Genomic DNA, 17,975 nt, shown 5'->3' with positions numbered 1-17,975 from the left:
TTAGCATCCAAAGCCTCTGAACTTGTTGAAGGCATGTTTATGCCTTCGGACCCTGGTGAGCCAGGGCCTAAACAGACTGTAATATTGCAGTATTAAAAAAAAAAAATCCTAAGTCATCTAAATAGCTTTTTTAGGCTGCTTCTGTAAGTAATGGGTAACACGCAGCAAATTTAAGATTTTCACAGTAGTAAAATATGTATCTTTTCTATGCTAAAAAATAAAGGTGTTCCATGGGAAAAATGAGGGGGGGGGGAGTTACATTTTTGGGGTCCAGGACAAGCAAATAGGCATATTTTAATCTATTTTAAGGAAATCTATTTTGTAATCTGAAGTGTCCCTTCCATTTCAAACATTAAAGCAGGGGATTTACACATAGGATTTCGGAAGGCTAGTAAAGAATCACTTACATGCTCTTTTCGTCAATATCATCAGACTTTATCATTGGTTCACATTTTCTCCTCCATATTACAGGGAAAACAATCATTCTTCACTGATTAACTTCTTAAAGAGATTGTCTGGGGCTTATTTAAAAATCCACATTTTAAAGTAATAATGTCTACGGAAACTCTCTGGGAGGAAGGTAGGTGGCTACATGGAGAGTGGAGCCAGGGATACACAGGGAGTCAACTGGGACGGAGTCACATTTTGAAGGCTAGCTTGCTTTTCCCCCCTAACCTTTGGGCTCGTTTCCTCGCTGAAAATTCTGTCTGCTCCTTGGGTTGTGCAGGGAGCAGGCTTCCTCCAGGAAGAGGCCTCTCTTGATGGGGACGCAGTGGTGACAGATACTACTCAAGTGGCTACATTTCTGCAACGTCCTTCCCTTTCCCCTATCTGTCCTCAAGACCCACTTGAACTTTTTTCAAGAGAACTCTACATGGGTCATTTAGGAGTCTACCAACGATCACTCAGTAAAACAAATGAGATTGAAAAAAAAAAAAAAAAGTGAATCGTCAAAAGTCATTTTGAAATAGAAATCTCTTTGGTTACTAAGATTTCTGCGAAAAAGAATTCCCGGGTGGCTCATCAAAGCAAGTTCTAAGATTTTCTTTTCAGGCTTTTAGAAGAAAAAAAATATATATATCCTATATATCATATATATATACATATATATATATATATCTCCTATATTATATATATATACATATATATGTATATATATACATATTTAGAGTAGCTTGAGAAACTATAACACTTCACCTCTTGAAGATTATTTATTAATCGCTTAGTGTTTTGATATATTTGGGCGTTGGTTCCCTGGCAGAGGAGGGGACATCCAGAAGAGATTCTGATTTCACCTCAAAGGAAGACACAGGGCTCTTACAACCCACTCCCTTGGTAGGTCAGGGGTATTGGGTTTAAATGACCCTTTGGCTGATTATCAGCCTGTCTCCTCCCTCAGCTCTTATCTGAAAAGTGGCCCCGGGGCCGAGCCCTGTCAAGTCCCCAGTCACAGAAGGGACTCAGTCCTGTTCTGTGGCGAAAGGAGCTTGTTTCTGTAAAGAGATTAGAATGATTGAAAATTGAAATGGACTCCCAGCCCAAATCTACAGAGATGCAGGACAGCAAGGAAAGAGTCCAGTGGTTTTTCCACCTCATCCTCACTCCCTCCCCCTCCAAAACTTCTGCTCTCAGAAAACGGAGGCAATTCTATAGACAGAGCCAATTACACATTTTGTTTGGTCTTAGAAATCATAATGTTAAGTTTAGAAGGTGTATAAAGCTTCAAAATAAAGAACTCCGACAGTACCGTATAAAAAACTGAACACTATCCATTGTAACTAGATCAAGATCCAGTAGAGGCCTGGAACTCTTAAAAAGCTTATATTAAATTAATCTCCCTGAAAGGGTACAATCTGATCTTTACAGCTCCCTCCCCACCCCCCACCTGCCTTTCTTAGTCCTCAAAATGAACAGGAAATGACTACGGATTGTACTAAAATGTTGGTTGCCCCTTCTTAAACCCACCCAAGACAGAAGAATAGAATCCCCACCGCCAAAATTAAATTTCCACTGTTTGCGGTCAGGGCTGGGGCGGGAGGGGGGGGGGCAGTGGCGTTTAAAAATGCCGGGTGTTGTTGATAATATCCCCGTTCAAGGGCAAGGTTTTTAAAAGGCCGCTCAAAGCTAGGGCGAGATCAGGGGTGGAAGTGAACGAAGACCTCTCGGGCTGTTCAGCAGAATTTGCGGGGTCCACGCCACCCCCTCCCCAGACAGAAATGCGAGCGGATTAGACCCCGGCTGGCTCGCAGAGAAGACAGCCTTGCCACCTTTCGAGGCCCCGGGCTTAATCTAGGTGAGCGGGAGATAAGGTTCAGGAGGGTTCCAGGAAAAGAAACAGGATTCGCTACTTGCGGCTTGTGGCAGGCGCAGACTAGAAGCTGCAAAAAGTCTTCAGAAAACTTTTGCAAACTTAACTACGCCCTCCGCGGACTTTGGACATGCTAATTTCGATGGGACTGTTGAAGAGCGAGTGGGGGTAGGAAGCCCTGACAGTTTTCCTTGTCAGTTTATTTTCACTGACCCTAAAGTATAAAAGTATCTTTACTTCCTGATGCCTCCATCGGAGCGAGGCAGAATGGCTTGGGTGTCAAGCCAGCGCTGGGGGTGGGGGAGAAGCATGGGAGCAGACGGGCTGGCCAGGGCTGGGTTATAACTTTTTCTGCTTTTCTACTTTGTAGCAAAGCTAAGGACCTCTGTCAGGGAGGTCCCGACCGGCCCTCAGTGGACGTCCTTGGGGGGGCATCCAGATCTTTTTCAGTCCACCCTGGAGGCGGCCCCTGCGGGTCCCCCAGCACACACACACACACACCGAGGATCGCCAGGGCAACCCAGCATCCCCGGTGTCCCGAGAGCAGGAGGATGGACCAGGGGCCGCGGGGGGCAGCGCCGGCCCCTTTCTAGAACCCGGCCCCGCCCGCCTGGCCGCTGCCCTCCGGGATCGCCCCCGGCCTCGGCCGGCCTCCGCCTGTCCCCCCGCCACCCGCTCGCGGCCCGGGCCGAGTACCTTGAAAGCGATGGGCAGGGTCTTGTTGCAGCGCCAGTGCGTGGGCAACACGGAGCAGAGGAAGTTGGGGCTGTCGGTGCGCACCAGCTCGCCGGGGTGGTCGGCCAGCACCTCCACCATGCTGCGGTCGCCGCTCCTCAGCTTGCCGGCCAGGGCGGCGCCGGCGTCCGGGGCGCCCAGCGGCAGCGCCTCGCTCATCTTGCCCGGGCTCAGCGCGGTGGAAGGCGGCGTGAAGCGGCGGCTCGTGCTGGCATCTACGGGGATACGCATCACAACAAGCCGATTGAGTTAGGACCCTGCAAACAGCTCCTACCAGACGGCGACAGGGGCGCGGATCTTCGGCGAGCAGCTCCAGGGAGACCAACATACAAGTTCAGGGGCCTTTATTGCTGCGGGGGGGAGGGGGACTGGGGGAGGCGGGAGACCAAGTTACTAACAGTCCAGGAGGGGGAAAGTTCTATTATGCCGGCCAGCCTCAGACCCGGCAGGGCTCCTAGCAACCGACCGGTTAGTGCTTTAAAAATTGGGCGACTAGAATCCAGAGTCAAATGCCAAGGGAGACTATCTTCTGAGTCTTGCTTTGAGAGTTTAACTTCAGTCTTTGGCTGTTAAAGAAAGTTCCCGGAGGCAAAATTCCCATACGCTTTCTAAAACATTTATACGGAGAGCGAAAAGACCAGCAAATACATAATTTGGAAGTTCCAGTAGGTAATCGCCTGTCAGTTTTTTTTTTTTTTTTTTACTTGTTTGCTTTTGCGGGTGAGTTTTGTCTAAAGTCCTAATACGACACAAAATATACGAGTGTCTTCCATATACAGAGCCACTCTCACATGCAAAACTGGCTTCGGTCCTCAAAAGCAAGAGCTGCGACTTCCAAAGGTCATGCTACTAATGTATGTGCACGTATATATAAATATATACATATGGTCTACTTCATAAAATATTTACAATTCAATCTGTAGAGAATTTAAACACAACAGAAATCCATTAATGTTCGCTGCTGATTTTTTTTTTTTTAAGTAGCCTTGAAAATAAGCTTCAGTAGTTGAAGAAGGGCTGGGCTGGAAATACTTGTCATGTTCTCTTAATAATTTCTGGCAAAATGCTCAGTTCAGAGAATTCAGCTTTTCAAAAAAGAGCTAGTCTTAAAAAAAAAAAAAAAGAAAAAAAAAGTTCCAAGTCGATGACAGTCAGGGTACAGCTCTCCACATCTGAGAACTCGGGTTTGGGGATGTTGGTTAAGTTTGTGGCTGATCCTGTGGTTGGTGGGAGTTGAGCAGCAGCCGGGTCACACGCACGCAGACATGCACTCTTCCCGAAGCCAGCCACTGTCTACATCGACTCGGTGAGTCAGCCCGACTTGGGCAGTAGCGAGACGATCTTCCTCCAACGTCGCCTCAGCGCCGGCTGGTTAAATGCCCGGACGCGCCTATACCTACGATCACCGCGTAACCGCAGCAGGTGGAGCGGGCCTTGAGAGGAGGCTCCGCAGCGCAGATCGAAACAGACGCGGTGGTTCGAATTACACACGCAGTCACACTCCCACGCACACTCCCACGCACATGCAACTTCACGGCTCGCCTCGAAGCCCAGCACACTTTCTCCTGCAGTTGTCAAAGGAAACAACCGGGGAAAAGTTCACAGGCAGGAAAGAAGTTGAAACATCCAGCCAAGAAACCAGTTCATTCAAAAGTAAGAGAGAAAGAAAAAAAAAAAAATCGTAGCTCCAACGCAGGTCAAGGAGAAGCAGCAAAGGTTGACTTTCTTCTGGCGTCCCCAGGAGGCCCGGGAAGAGGTGCCTGCCGGCGCAGGGCCGGGCAGCGTGGTGCCCTGGCTGGGTCCGGCCGCGGGGCGCCCGTCCCGCCTAGCGCCCGCTGGCTCTATGAATGAGAGTGCCTGGAAATGAACGTGCTTTTACTGTAAGCCCGGCCCGAGGAATTCCATTCCCTCAGCTCGTTTGCATAGGGGCGGCCGCCGGCCAATCACAGGCCTTTCCGGTATCAGCCAGGGCGCGGCTCGCGGCCGCGGGCTCCTGGAATTGGCCCGCGCGCCCCCGCCGCTGCCGCGCGCTACTGTACGCAGCCTGGGTGGAGAGTCCCAGGCTGCCGCGGCCTCCCCGCGCACCCCGCGCGCTCGCATCCACGCACACACACGCACACACTCACACATACGCCCGAGGCCCCGCCCTGGTGCGGACCGCGGCCCTGCGTCTCTGCGCCCGTGCAGCGTCGCGCTGCCACCGGCCCGGGGCGGCAGTGCGCAGCGGCGCCACAGGCGGCCGCGGTCCGGAGACCAGGGAGGTGGAGAAAGAGGAGGCCGGCCGGCCCTGGGAGGGCTCGGGCCGCGCGCCGCGCCCGGAACGGCCCGGGCACGGAGACCAGCTGGAGGGAGGCGCCCCCCGCGCCTTGGAGATGAAGCGGCCGCCGCGAGGCTCCCGGGATCGGTACCGGAGCCCCGGGGCGGCCCCGGGCCCTGAGCGGCCACCCAGGGCCAAGCCTCTGCTTCCCCGGCGTGGGTGGGATTCGGCCGCGAGGGGGGCCGGAGGGCCGAGGGCCCGGCCGAAGAGCGGCTCCGCGGGGCCCCATGGTCGGGTGGGCAGCTGCAGCGAAGTGACGCTGATTCATTTAACGAGGCCAGACGATTCTCGGTCTCCCCAACATGGTTTTGTGTTTTTAGTTTTCTCTCTTGGTTTGCTTTCTCTAATTGGTGTTTTTCACCGCGTCCGGGCTGCGGCTTAATTACGCAGCGCGCCTCAGTCTGAGTGCGCGGTGCGGCCAGCAAAGGAGTGTCCCGATCAGAAAAGACCCCAAAGAACAAGCGACGGGAAAGAAAGTTGAAGGCATCCGCTGGGCTGGCACCCCGTCCTCGGAGCGTCGGCTCCCCCGCAGGCGGCACGAAAGCCCACCGCTGGGCCTAGGTCGCCCTAGCCCCGCACCCACCTCCGGCTCCCCGGAAACGGCGCTGGCTCCTTTCCCCGCCCCCGCGAGCCGGAGCGGCCTGGGGTGCCGAACCCACCCCGGCTTTGCGCGCCGGCGGGAACTTCCCTTGCGCCCGTCCCCGCGGCGCCGCGGGCATTTTCGCGGAGCTTAGAGGGGGCCCCGCCCCACCCCGGCGCCCGAGGCCCGTCCCTCCCCTCCCCCGCCCCGCAGCCACGGGGCTCCCTGGCACCCCGCGGCACTCACCCCCCCCGCGGGGGAGGGCGCCCACCCCGCCCCCAACACGGAGCCCTCAACTTCGACTCCCTGGAGCTGGGGTCCTTCACCCGCCCTCCCCCTCGCCCCCCCCCCCCCCGCGGGGCCCCTCCCTCCCTCCCTCCCTCCAGCCGCCTCCTTCCCCGCTGCGGGCGCGCGGCTACAGTGCCGGGGACCGACGCCGCCGCGCGGGACTCTCCTCGGGCTCTGCCGCTGGGGCCTAACGGAGGCGTCGGCCAGGGCGGGCCCGCCGCGGAGGCCCTTCCCGGGGGCCCAGGCGGCTTCCCTCGCCCCAGAACCCGAGAGGCCGCACGGGCTGCGCCGAGCGGCGAGGAGGCGGGGGCCGGCCCCGCGGGAGGCGCTGAGGGCCGCGGGCCCGGGGCGGACGCCAGGGGGCAGCAGCCGTCCTCTCTGCCGCCCGGGGCGTCGGGAACGCCCCCGAGGGCGCGGGACTCCGCCGGCCCTCCTCTGGGCCTTTGGGTCGCTCTCGTCAGAACTCCAGTTTGGGGAGAAACGACTGGAAACGGCCGCCGGAGCCAGCCCCAGCGGCCGCGTTGCGCCCCTACTATCCCGGCAGCCGAGCTGGCGGTGCAGGAACCCTCTGGTGGGAGTCGTGGGGGTCCCGGCTGTCCCGACAGGCCCGCATCAGGGTCTCTTCCCGAAACCCGTTTGCGCGCACACCGCGGTCGGCCCTCCCGCCACCCCGGTGCTCCTGGCGTCCCCGGGCGCCGTCGCCCGGCCAGCGGCTCCGGCTCCCGCCTGCCTTTCCGAGCCTCTCCCCAGGTGGGCCGTCCCCTCGCTCCTCTCCCGGGACGCCCGGGAACTCCCAGCAAACTACCTGCAGTTTGTTTTAATGGGTCAGCAAACTCCTTTGTGTTTTCCCTAAATGATTTTGAAGAGGCCCCATTTCAGGCGTAAAGACCCCCAAAAGTCCTCTCTCCACCTTGGCCCGGCGGTTCCAAACATTGCGCGGTTGCCAAGCCTCCCCGTCTGCCGCCCCCCCCCCCCCCCCCCGCCGGCCCCGGCTCCGCCGCCGCCGGCTCTAGAGGCGAGTTGGGGCGAGTGAAACCCCTTTGCCGCCGCTCAAATACAACGCTCTAAGTGCCCACCGAGCGCTCCCGGGAACAGCCGCCAAGTGCATCCTTAGGGACCCCCGCGGACGCAGGGCGGGAGGCTCAGGAGTGCGGCAGAGGCGAAAATGGGCTCTGACTCGGGGGATGTAGCGGATTGGGGTAATTTCGCCGCGCGGAAAGGTCAGAGAAGAACGCTCCTCTGGGGCTCCGGCGGTTTGAAACCCTAAACCCTGCGAGGGGGCTGCGGGTCTGACTCTCCGCGGCAGCCTCTCCGGCGGGGTCAAGTTCCCTTCCTTAGAAAAGAGGTACTGGGATAGATGCGCCAAGGTGAGCCCTTCAACGGCAGCACCTTGGGCGCTGCTCGGCTAAGAGTTTCAACCAGTGCGCCTCGAACTTGAACGTCGACGAGGATGATAAAAGCGAGAAAAGCTTTTGCTGATTTATTTTAAATCCGGCCGCCGGGCATTTCGGGTTCCCGGGACCCGCGCTGGCTATAAATGCGCTGTGCGGTGCACACTTGAAAACGAGAAATAAAACCCTGCACTGCACCTTCCTTATCGAGGAACTAAAGCAGGCAGCATGAGGCTCAGCTAAGGTGTACCTCGAATCCCTTAGTCTGAAGGACTTTTTTACAGAGCTTATAAAGTTCATTAACATCGCACGCGAAATGAAGAATTCCTTCCCACCCAAAGCGCTCATTTTAGCGGCAGTATAGAATTTCCCTTCCTCTGCCTCTCTAAGAAAGGAAAGGAGACATTACCGCATTCACTCCTGGAATAATACTAAAATTTAACTCTTGTCATAATACAAAATAAAAAATACAACGAAGCGACGTGTTGGGTGGATGCTGTAGGACAGATTTTTCCAAATTTGCTGCGTGGGGGAAATTCCAATAATGTCCCTAACAGGAATGAAATGTACGTTTTCAGAGGGATTTTTAAAAGTAGTATTTGGTTAGTTGGAATAAAAATAACAATTTCATTGGGGAAAAAACAATGGCTCATTGACGTTTTTCTTCAGCGTTAGGTCAGTATATAACTGTAAGTGGTCTCAGAAAATATCTAAATATCTTACATTTTTGCTGTTTTAAAACCCTCTCAAAAATAAAATATGCCTGTAGGTAGGGTTAGAGGCTCAACCATTCTCTTCAATCAACATTCCCCTCTGTGGGTAACATCTTTTTAAAATTACATTTCTAAAAGTGTATTTCTAGAAAAAAACCTTTCTATTTCAGTGACCACTTCAGTGAATTAAAACCAGGGCATGTATTTTGCTAGGGGTTCTGGAGCAAACTGGTGCGGTTGGTATAATGTCATAGGGATGGAGAACATTTTTATGAAGAGTAACATGTTAATATCCGTGCAGGTGAATAACCTGCCATACACACAATCCAGTTTTCGACATTACAATTTGATTAAACATTTCCCCCCTTCTGGAGTGGCTCTGAGATTATTATACTTTTGAAATCCAGTTCCTTTGGGGACAGGAGTCTTTCCTTCTGCCACTATATCCTTCCCTCATAGGAATGTTTCCATAGGATGCATGGTTGATGTGTGATCTGTTCACTCCAGCATCATCATTGTGCAGCTCACAGGTAGCAAGCAGAAAGTTTTTAAGTTAATTTTTTTTTGTAATTTAGGATGCTTAGTAAACATTTTACCCTCATAAAAATTTTGCATTGCCACTGCTGTAACAAAGGCAATAAACTAGGTTATAACAAGCTCTATTTTTTTTTTTTTTCAGAGTCATGCAGAGTCGTTTAATAAAAGCAGAATGCACCTGTGGTAAACTACGCTGTAGAACCGAGGGTGTCATTATAGTTTCATTGGAATGTTTTATAGGGTTTGATATTTACAATATGAAGAGCAGCTTTTAAGTATTTGTGAATCAGCAAAAAAAAAAAAAAAAAAAAGCCTTAATTATTTGGCTAATTTATGTCACACGTTGTAGAGATGCATAGATAAAAAAAATCATATGAATGTGCATATTTTATAAAAAAATAGAATTTGGAATCCAACATACCGTGAACATCTCTAGATGGGTTCATTCCGTGTACACATTCTGAAAGAACAGAAAGTGGGAAAATAAAAACAATTGGGTAAATGTACTGACAGCAAACACTAAATTCACTGAGAGTTGATACATTTCATTCTAACTGCAATAATTACAAGCATTAAAACTAAATTTCTACCCCCCCCCCTCTTTTTTTTTGTTGTTGTTGTTCGCTGATTGCCCCTCACTCTTTTTAGCACTGGGGAATTTTATAGCATATTGTCCAATTTGGGCACAAAAGTAGCTTGAAACAGTAAACCAGCAAGTAAAAAATGAACTGTTACATATGCACATAATTTCATGTGACTTCAACCAATGTTTTCCATTGATAGCTAGTAGTGAATCTTTCTCTCTCACAGAATCACCTTTTTAAACCTCGGTGTGTGAGGCCAATGTGATTTATTTATGAACATTAGAAATACATTTGGAGGAAGTAGACGTGAATCAGAATTCAAGGTGAAATCAAGACCAAATCCTTACTTCATACCAAAACACTTGCAAATTGGTATTACAGCAGAGGTGAAATGCAAGAGGTAAAAATACGACTTTTCTTTAAAGCAATGAAGATAAACAATTTTGAATACCTCCTCTGAGAGAAACAAACTGATAAACATGATCATAATTTACTTCCAATGGGACAGGTTGGAAATATTTCCTCCTTGCTTGCTCTACTCTCCTTCCCTTTACTAATTTATCCTGATTTATCTTGCAGATTATTTATCCTGAAACCTCTCATTCTTGACATAACAGATGATAGCAATTTTTATTGAAAATATCTGTCATACGATCACATCCAAATATGTGTCACTACATTGCTGCTGTGTGTCCAGTTATAGGTAAACCCATTAAGCAAAGTCATCTGAAGCTTCTTTTCTTTGAACATCTACAGTAATGTTCTGCTTTTGACATTGCTGGAACAGCCTTGTATATTGAAAATGCTCAGCACTGAATGCTTAACACGGAGGAGACACCATTTTTCAGAGCCTTCGGATTTGAGCATTTGCAATGTCACAGACCGACTTTCAACCTTACTCCACAATATTAATGTAATATATCTTAAAAACACTTTAAAACTAAGAAAGGAGGTAATTATTTCAGATTTCCAGACGCTGTTTAAATAGGCAGGAGAACGAGATTTACAGCTCCTTAGTCTTATGTGTATGACTGATTATATGTAATGAAAGATTAAAGCAATTGAATAGGTATAGTTTCCAGGGAGCATCCTCAAAAAACAAATCACTGAGAGATTGTGGTTTGCATGTATATAAAATGACTCTGTAAAGAGTTTTTTTTTTTTATAAATAGAGCAGGGAAAAAAATCATTTGCGCTTATGAATGATAAATTAAGAAATATCAAATGTACCCTGAAGTTTGTAAGTTTACTTTTAATAGGCATGGGGGAGGGGGCATCCACAACAGTAATACTGACCAGACAGCTGAATTTATACGGAAGAGACCCAGCAAACCCTACCACCCTGGAAATTCTCTCCTGAGACCCTGAGAAGCTCCCCCAGGTCAGAGGCTGGGGAATAGAAGAAGCAAAATAGAAAAACAAGTGTTCCAGTTACACAGCTAATATTTCCGGGATTCTGGGAGAAAACCCAAGATCTTTTTTTAACCTAAAAACAAAGGCAAGAGTGAGTGAATTTTGGAAAGTGTGCATGTCATCTGTTGGGAACCGTCCTTAGTTTGTCCTGTGTCAGTAGCCTTGAGGACACAGTGCTCATGCCATTTAGCCTTAAGCCCAGAGAGGGTGGGTCATCTGCAGGGGAGGTAGCCCCTGTGGAGGTTGGCAGTCATTTGCCCAGAGGGTTGTGAAATGTGCTAGAACCTAAACCGCAAGAGAGGATAGGTCTTGGGGGTTAGTGGCAGCAAGAGCTCAATTTGGCCAACTTATCTACCAGCTCTCTCTCTCCGTCCCTCTCTCTCTCTCTCTCTCTCTCTCTCTCCCTCCCTCTCCTTGAAACTACTAAGTGCCAGGTAATGACCAAAATGCTTGTATATTCCTCGCTTCATTTAATCCTCGCCAGGATGCCATTACCAACCCCATTTTACAGACGGGGACCCTCACACTTGGAGAGTTTAGGAAACCTGACAAAGTCACTCCACTCTATGTACACACACACACACACACACACACACACACAACACAGACGCATGTCCACCTATGGGTCTGAGCTATGTTTCTTTTTGATCACAACTACGTATTTTTATGGGTATCTTTTGGAGAGCTCTGAAAAGCTAAACTCTGAGCTCATCTTTCAATTTACCCTCTCCTGTCTCATTGTCTCCATTAGAAACTATCCCCGAAATTCTTTACATTGCAAATCTCGAATACTTAGGAGTCACAGCCCGAGGTTATTTCTGGCCATCTGTAGACTTTGAGGAGCAGGTCAAGGTCCCTTTAGCTTTTCAATTCTTAATAAATGTTAAATGGCTTTCTAGCCCTCCAGCCTCCACTCATTCAAAATGGCATGTTGAGGACTTTCCCAGGTATGAAGTATTTGATTTCCTCCCTGCAGGGTATCTGTAAAGCTTCCTATGTGCCAGGCAGGGTGCTGGGCTGGTTGATAACAAAGGACAAATAGAGGAGAGCGACAGAGCCTCATGGCTGTTGCTGAGTGTCATGGAGTGTCATGGCTCCAGGAAGATGGCGGGAGGAGACACAGGAAAAAGAGGGGGCATACCACCCGGCGGGGGTGGTACTTGGGTTGGCTCTTGGAGGTTGGGTAGATTTTTACCAGATGGTTGGCAGGGCTGGAGGAAGGTTTCAGGAAGGTGGGAGGGGACAGGGGAGAAGGCGCTCCTGGCAGAAGGATCAGCATGAGAAAGATGTGAATTTCTGAAACAGACCCGCACGTCACTTCTGGTGTCATTGGAGAGTAGGTTTGGGATGAGGGCGCTCACAGAGGACACAATGCTGGCAGACATGAACACAGGTCGTAGGCGGCTTATAAACCTGCAGAAATTTGCATTTCAACCTGAGGCCACTGGGGTCTATCAGAGCCTTGAAGTCTGGGGAACATCGTGATTAACACCTGTTTGAGGGAAGTAAATCTGTCAGAGGTGGATGGGTGAGTAGGAGGGGGTAGAGATGAGGAACGGAGGGAGCTACTGCAGTTGTGGGACAAGGAATTGTGAACATCTGCATTAAGGTGGGGACAATGGAGATGGAAGAGATGGCCGCAGAGGGGAGGAGAGGAGTCTCTCCTGCTTCCGGCCCAGGTGCCATTACTAGCGGGAGGGAAGACCAGAAGAGGAAGGGTTTGGAGGTCGACCCGAGGATCTGGCTTTGGATGTACAGAACAGAGCTGTAGGTGCTGGTGGGGAAAACAGCAGTTGAGGGCAGAGGTCTAGGGTACAAGTAACGAGTGCAGAGTCGTCACACATCTGTGGTGGTTTCACATCTTGCCGAGACAGTGTCCGGAGAGAGAAGGGAGCGCTGACAGAATCTGAGATTGTCAACATCTAAGGGGTTGATGAGAAAAAGATGGACCTGGACCGACCAAGGGGACTGAGCCAGGTAGAGAAAGAGGAGAATAGGGTGTTTGAAACAAAAGAAGATGGGAGTTTTGAGAAGAAAGGCAGGAGTCTCAAAGGCCAAGGTCAAGGAGGGGCCAATGAGGATGAGGACTGAAACGATGACATTGGATTTGTCCCTAGAGGATCCGTGGTAACTTTTGCTAGAAGACATTCAGTGGAGCAGAGGATGGGGCAGTGAGTGCATGGAGGGAGGGGGGAGGTAGGTGCCTGTTGGAGGAGGGAGGGGAAAAGGGGGGTGGCAGGGAAAGGGAAAGCCCAAGGTTGAGATGTGTGCGTGCGCGCGGGTGTGTTGAAGACATGAGAGAAAATTAACATCTATCGTGTGCATTTTACTGACGATCAGACTCATCAGCTCCCGCGCCAACCCAGCTCTTCTCGCTCTTTTCACCCTCCGGTCTCCAGAGTGGGATCCACGGATTTGCCTTTGACCTCATCCAGTCTGCTGCCAAGTCCTCTTTTTGGTTTCTTCGTTGTAATTTACCCTCCTTTTTCTATCCCTATTGCCATCATTCCGGTTCAAGTTCTCATGACTTCTCACCAGATCTCCTGCAAAGGTCCCCCACAAAGGGGCTTCTTTCATTTCATGTAGTACTTCCAGATTAATCTCCCATACCACTGCTCTGCAGACCTGGGCACAGAACACATGCCCTACGCAGCCCAGCTTCAGAGCGAGCTCTTCTGCGCTCTCCTGCAGGATTAAGGACTACCCTTCATTCCCATCTTGGAGTGGTCTCAGATCCCTGTGCCTCGGGTGAAATTTTCATTCAAGGGCCAAATATACTCTTCCTCATGGTCTCCGTGTCCTCTGGGTGACCCTTGGACTATATTTTACATTATGTTATAGCTATTTGAGTGTATCGAGGGTGGGGTGCGTAAGAGCCAAGTAATGGGACCAACTCTTCCCTGGCTTCTGGTTTCTATGTGGAGTGACATTCTTCGTTGTAAAACTCTTGGCCTCTTGCCCCAACCTCATTCATCCTCCACCATAAAAGACTGAATTGCTTGGTTAGTAGCTCTGGGAATAGAAACCAAGCACAGGAGGCAGAACCCTAAAACGGACCCTCAAGACTTCCCACCCGAATCTGGAGGACAGCGAATATGAGGAAATGTCATGCTCTGGCCATGTGACGTGGCAAAGCGAATTTTTCTGATGTGACTGATGTGACCAATCCGTTGGCTTCGAGTCAACCAAAAGGGCAATTATTCTGGAGGCCTGATCTAATCACATGAGATCTTTGAAAGCAGAGTTTTCTCAGGCTGGGGCGGAAAAGAGGTAGAGAGAGGGATCCGATGTGCTTGCATCGTTGGCTGGATGATGGAGGGAGCCATGTGCAGGAACGGAGAGCAGTCTCTGTAGGTGACCCCTGGCTGAAGGCCAGCATGGAAGCAGGACCCCATCTCGCAGTCCTTAAGGAACCGCATTCTGCCAGCAACCTGCAGAAGCTTCTAAGAATATTTTCCCCTAAAGCCTCCAGATGAGAGTCGGCCGGTCCAACACTGGTTGGTTTTTGGCCTCGTGAGTCCCTAAGCTGGGAACGTGGTTGAGCCCAACTGGACTTCTGACCTACAGAACTCTGAGCTAATAAGTAGGTGTGGTAATTTGGTAGTGTGGCAGCAATAGAAAATTAGTACTCTGAGCGTGCCTTTCCCTTCCCCTTTGTTTGGGATAACACTGCCTGTGTGCTAATGAGTAAGTGTCTATTTACGGGGTTCAATGGCAAGAAGCCATGTCCTGAGCTATATTCTCTCACAGTCCTTGGTGATAGAGCTGATATTTTTTTCCTTTTTAAAAATTAATTACTTACCTAATTTATTTATTTTTAATTTTATTATTTTTTTAAATGATTTCTTTTTTTAAAAATTTTTTAACGTTTTATTTAGTTTTGAGACAGAGAGAGACAGAGCATGAACGGGGGAGGGGCAGAGAGAGAGGGAGACACAGAATCAGAAGCAGGCTTCAGGCTCTGAGCCATCAGCCCAGAGCCCGACGCGGGGCTCGAACTCACAGACCGTGAGATCGTGACCTGAGCCGAAGTCGGATGCTCAACCGACTGAGCCACCCAGGCGCCCCTTTAATTTTATTTTTTAAATTTACATCCAAATTAGCATATAGTGCAACAATGATTTCAGGAGTAGATTCCTTCGTGCCCCTCCCCCATTTAGCCCATCCCCCCTTGCACATCCCCCTCCAGTAACCCTCTGTTTGTTCTCCATATTTAGGAGTCTCTTATGTAAAGCTGATATCTTAATCCCTGTCTGCTTGGCTACTTTGCCTCACAGTTGGTTCTGGATCACTGGGGAGCAAGGATATCTTTCAATGGGCCCCCTTAATGTCACCTGTGTAATTGTCTTATTGTCTCCTGATTCGCCCTCACCGCCATGTAAACACATCGCCTCTAGGTTTTGAACACCTTGCTGGTGAGGCTGTCCTCCTCCTTTGTGAATCCCTAGACAGTACTGCAGAAACTGAATATGTTTCTGAAGCCCCTGGGGATCTGGTTAAGTGCAGATTCTGATTCAACAGGTTTGGGGGGCGCCTGAGATCCTGCATTTCCAACAAGTTCTCAGTGCTGCTGCCTTTTCAAGGACCACACTCAGGGAAGGCGAGAGCACCTGCTCAGTATCCAGAGAGCTGTGCCCATCACACGCTAGACTGCAGTGTCTGAAAGGTTTTCTCAAACAACATTGCCAAATGCAAATTGACATCAGAGCTATTTCTGATTGGGTTTTTTAAACTACTGTGATGGACTGAATGTTTGTGCCCCGCCCACCCCACCGCCCCACCAAATTCATATGATGAAGCCCTAACCCCCAGTGTGATGCTATTAAGAGGCACAGCCTGTGGGTGGCAGTTAGGTTTAAATGAAGTCATGTGGGCGGGGTTTTCATCACGGGATTAGCGCTCTTCGGAGAAGGGATCAGAGAGCTTTCTCTCTACTTCTCTCTCTCCCCCTGCCATGTGAGCACACAGTGAGAAGTCAGCCATCTGCAAGCCAGGGAGAGAGACAGCTCTCACCAGAACATGGCCATGACAGGCACCCCGATCTTGGACTTCCAGCCCCAGAAGCGTGAGAAGTAAATTTCCATTGTTGAAGCCACTCAGTCTATGATTTTGTGATGGCAGCTCACTACGGCAACAGAAGTTACCTTTTATCAGTGCACCCTCTAGCACACCGTACACCAAGTGCTTTACACGTACTCTTCCCCTTAACCCTCTGGTAACAAGCGGTTCGTATTTCTTCCCTTCACTTTACCGCTGCAGAAACTGAGATTTAGTAATTCGCCCACTTTCTACCCAAGCAGTTTGCCTCGGGAGCGCCCAGCTGGAACCAGCCAGCTCAACTACACTGCGAGATGGTTCACATCATTATACTGTCCCCCGTCAAAATTTCTTTCCTAGACCCTGACGAGGTTCATTTAAACTACGTGGGCATTCTTTCTCATTCTGGAACAACACCGCCCAACGGAAATGTAATGTTAGCCATAGACACGATTTAAAACTTTCTAGTGGCCGCATTAAACGAGCAAAGAGAAATGGGTGAAAGTGCTTTGATGATAGATTTTATTTCACTCACTGTATCTCAGACATTTTCATTTCAACATGTCATCAATATAAAAAGTATTGATAGAGTTTACATTCTTTGTTTTTTTTGCAGCCAGTCCTTCAAAGTCCTGTGTGTATAGCAAGTCTCAATTCACTGTAGTCACCTTTCAAGTCCTTAAGGGTCACCTGTGGCTAGTGGTTACTGTTTTGGACAGTGCGCCTCCAGAGTGACCGCTCAAGACACAACTCTGTCTGCACAGCAATGTTGCTACTATTCTGCCGGTGCTCTAGCAGGCCCTGTTTTTAACCTTGCCGTCAGGGAAGGCCCTTAAGTGACACATCTTTCCTGACTCATGTTCTCCCTCTGAGCTTTCCTGAAGCAAAGTTCAGAATTTTTATTACAGTATCACCCGATAGACTAACAGGCAGAAAGATACACACACACGCACACGCGAGCACGCACACCCATACAGAGCCAGCAACTGAACTGCAAAAGCCTACCAACCGCTGTCAATGCCTTGAGGCACGTCTTCACAGCCACGGACGAGCCACAAGCCAACCTCATGCAGTTTTCGTTTCCACGTAATGTTTAGCAGCCACTGATGGCTCAGCCTATACAACAGCGCTGGGGTTCCTAAGAGCTCTGAAAGGATATTACCAAAGCATCCCTTGTTTCCCTCTTTTACAAGATTCATTTTCTATGAATTTCATGTAAGCAATGGGGATTAGAAAAAGAAGTTCTATTTTTCAGGGCTCGATTTCAAGACCGTGAGATCATGACCAGAGCTGAAATCAAGAGTTGGACGCTTAACCGACTAAGCCACCCAGGTGCCCTAAGAAGTTCTGTTTTTAATAGGTTGTGAATTTAAAATAGAATTGTAAAGTAGCTAAATGATACTCATTCTCAAATAGCAATTCTTACAAACAGGTTTATTTTGAAATATAGCATGTTTTCCTCCCAAATCACTCAAGATGTCAATTTGGTAACAATCTTCTGGTTAAAATACAGTAAGAGTTCAAATCGGTGAGGCAGCTCCTGGTCCAAGTTAGGGAGTGGATCCGCCTCTCTCCCAGTGCTCAGAAAAAATAACAAAGGGGAAGATATGGGACCAGGTCTATTACCGAAACGACTGGCCCTACCTCACTGTTTTGATTCCTCAGAGGCTGCTGGGAATCTCTGAAGGTCCCGGGTATCTCTTTAGGGCAAACGTACCTGGTTTCCACCCCTCACTCTGGTGGGGTGAGTGCAGAGGTCAAGAGGCTGATGGGTGGAGACTAGAGAGGATGTGGATTTTCTCCACGGTTTCTTTGGCTCCATTAGCCGTGGACAGAAGGTGGTTTCCTGGGACAGGCTGAGAAACCACTCTGGGTGCATGAAGCTGGTCTCCTCTTTGAATGACATCCCTTATCCCAGCGCTATGGGAAAGTACCCAAGTATCAAGAAGCACCTCAAAAATCTACTGAACAGGGAAGCGAATTTATGTGCTTTCCCATGATTCTGAGTCCCCCAAGTGCGGACGGTTACAGGAGTAAACTTTTCTGGTGGATGACAGGAGTCTATAAAAACA

The 17,975-nt window shown here is 49.7% G+C and overlaps 1 protein-coding gene across 5 annotated transcripts in view; it reads right to left on the bottom strand.

Moving 5' to 3' along the window:
* Positions 1 to 17,975, bottom strand: part of RUNX1 (RUNX family transcription factor 1) — a 251,876-nt gene that overhangs the window by 88,226 nt on the left and 145,675 nt on the right. For 4 of the 5 annotated variants that reach the window (XM_042903602.1, XM_042903604.1, XM_042903601.1 and 1 more), the window contains exons 3-4: positions 9,291 to 9,329; positions 3,005 to 3,258 (exon numbers count right to left, since the gene is read on the bottom strand). In XM_042903602.1, the coding sequence (XP_042759536.1) occupies positions 3,005 to 3,258; positions 9,291 to 9,329 (293 nt within the window). The remainder of the gene's footprint in view (positions 1 to 3,004; positions 3,259 to 9,290; positions 9,330 to 17,975) is intronic. The other variant, XM_042903603.1, reaches the window with a different exon arrangement.

This window comes from Panthera leo, chromosome C2 (genome assembly GCF_018350215.1).
Source record: "Panthera leo isolate Ple1 chromosome C2, P.leo_Ple1_pat1.1, whole genome shotgun sequence".
NCBI classification, from domain to species: domain Eukaryota; kingdom Metazoa; phylum Chordata; class Mammalia; order Carnivora; family Felidae; genus Panthera; species Panthera leo.
The sequence above is the reverse complement of the archived record's forward strand: the minus strand, read 5'-3'. Positions and strand labels throughout refer to the sequence as shown.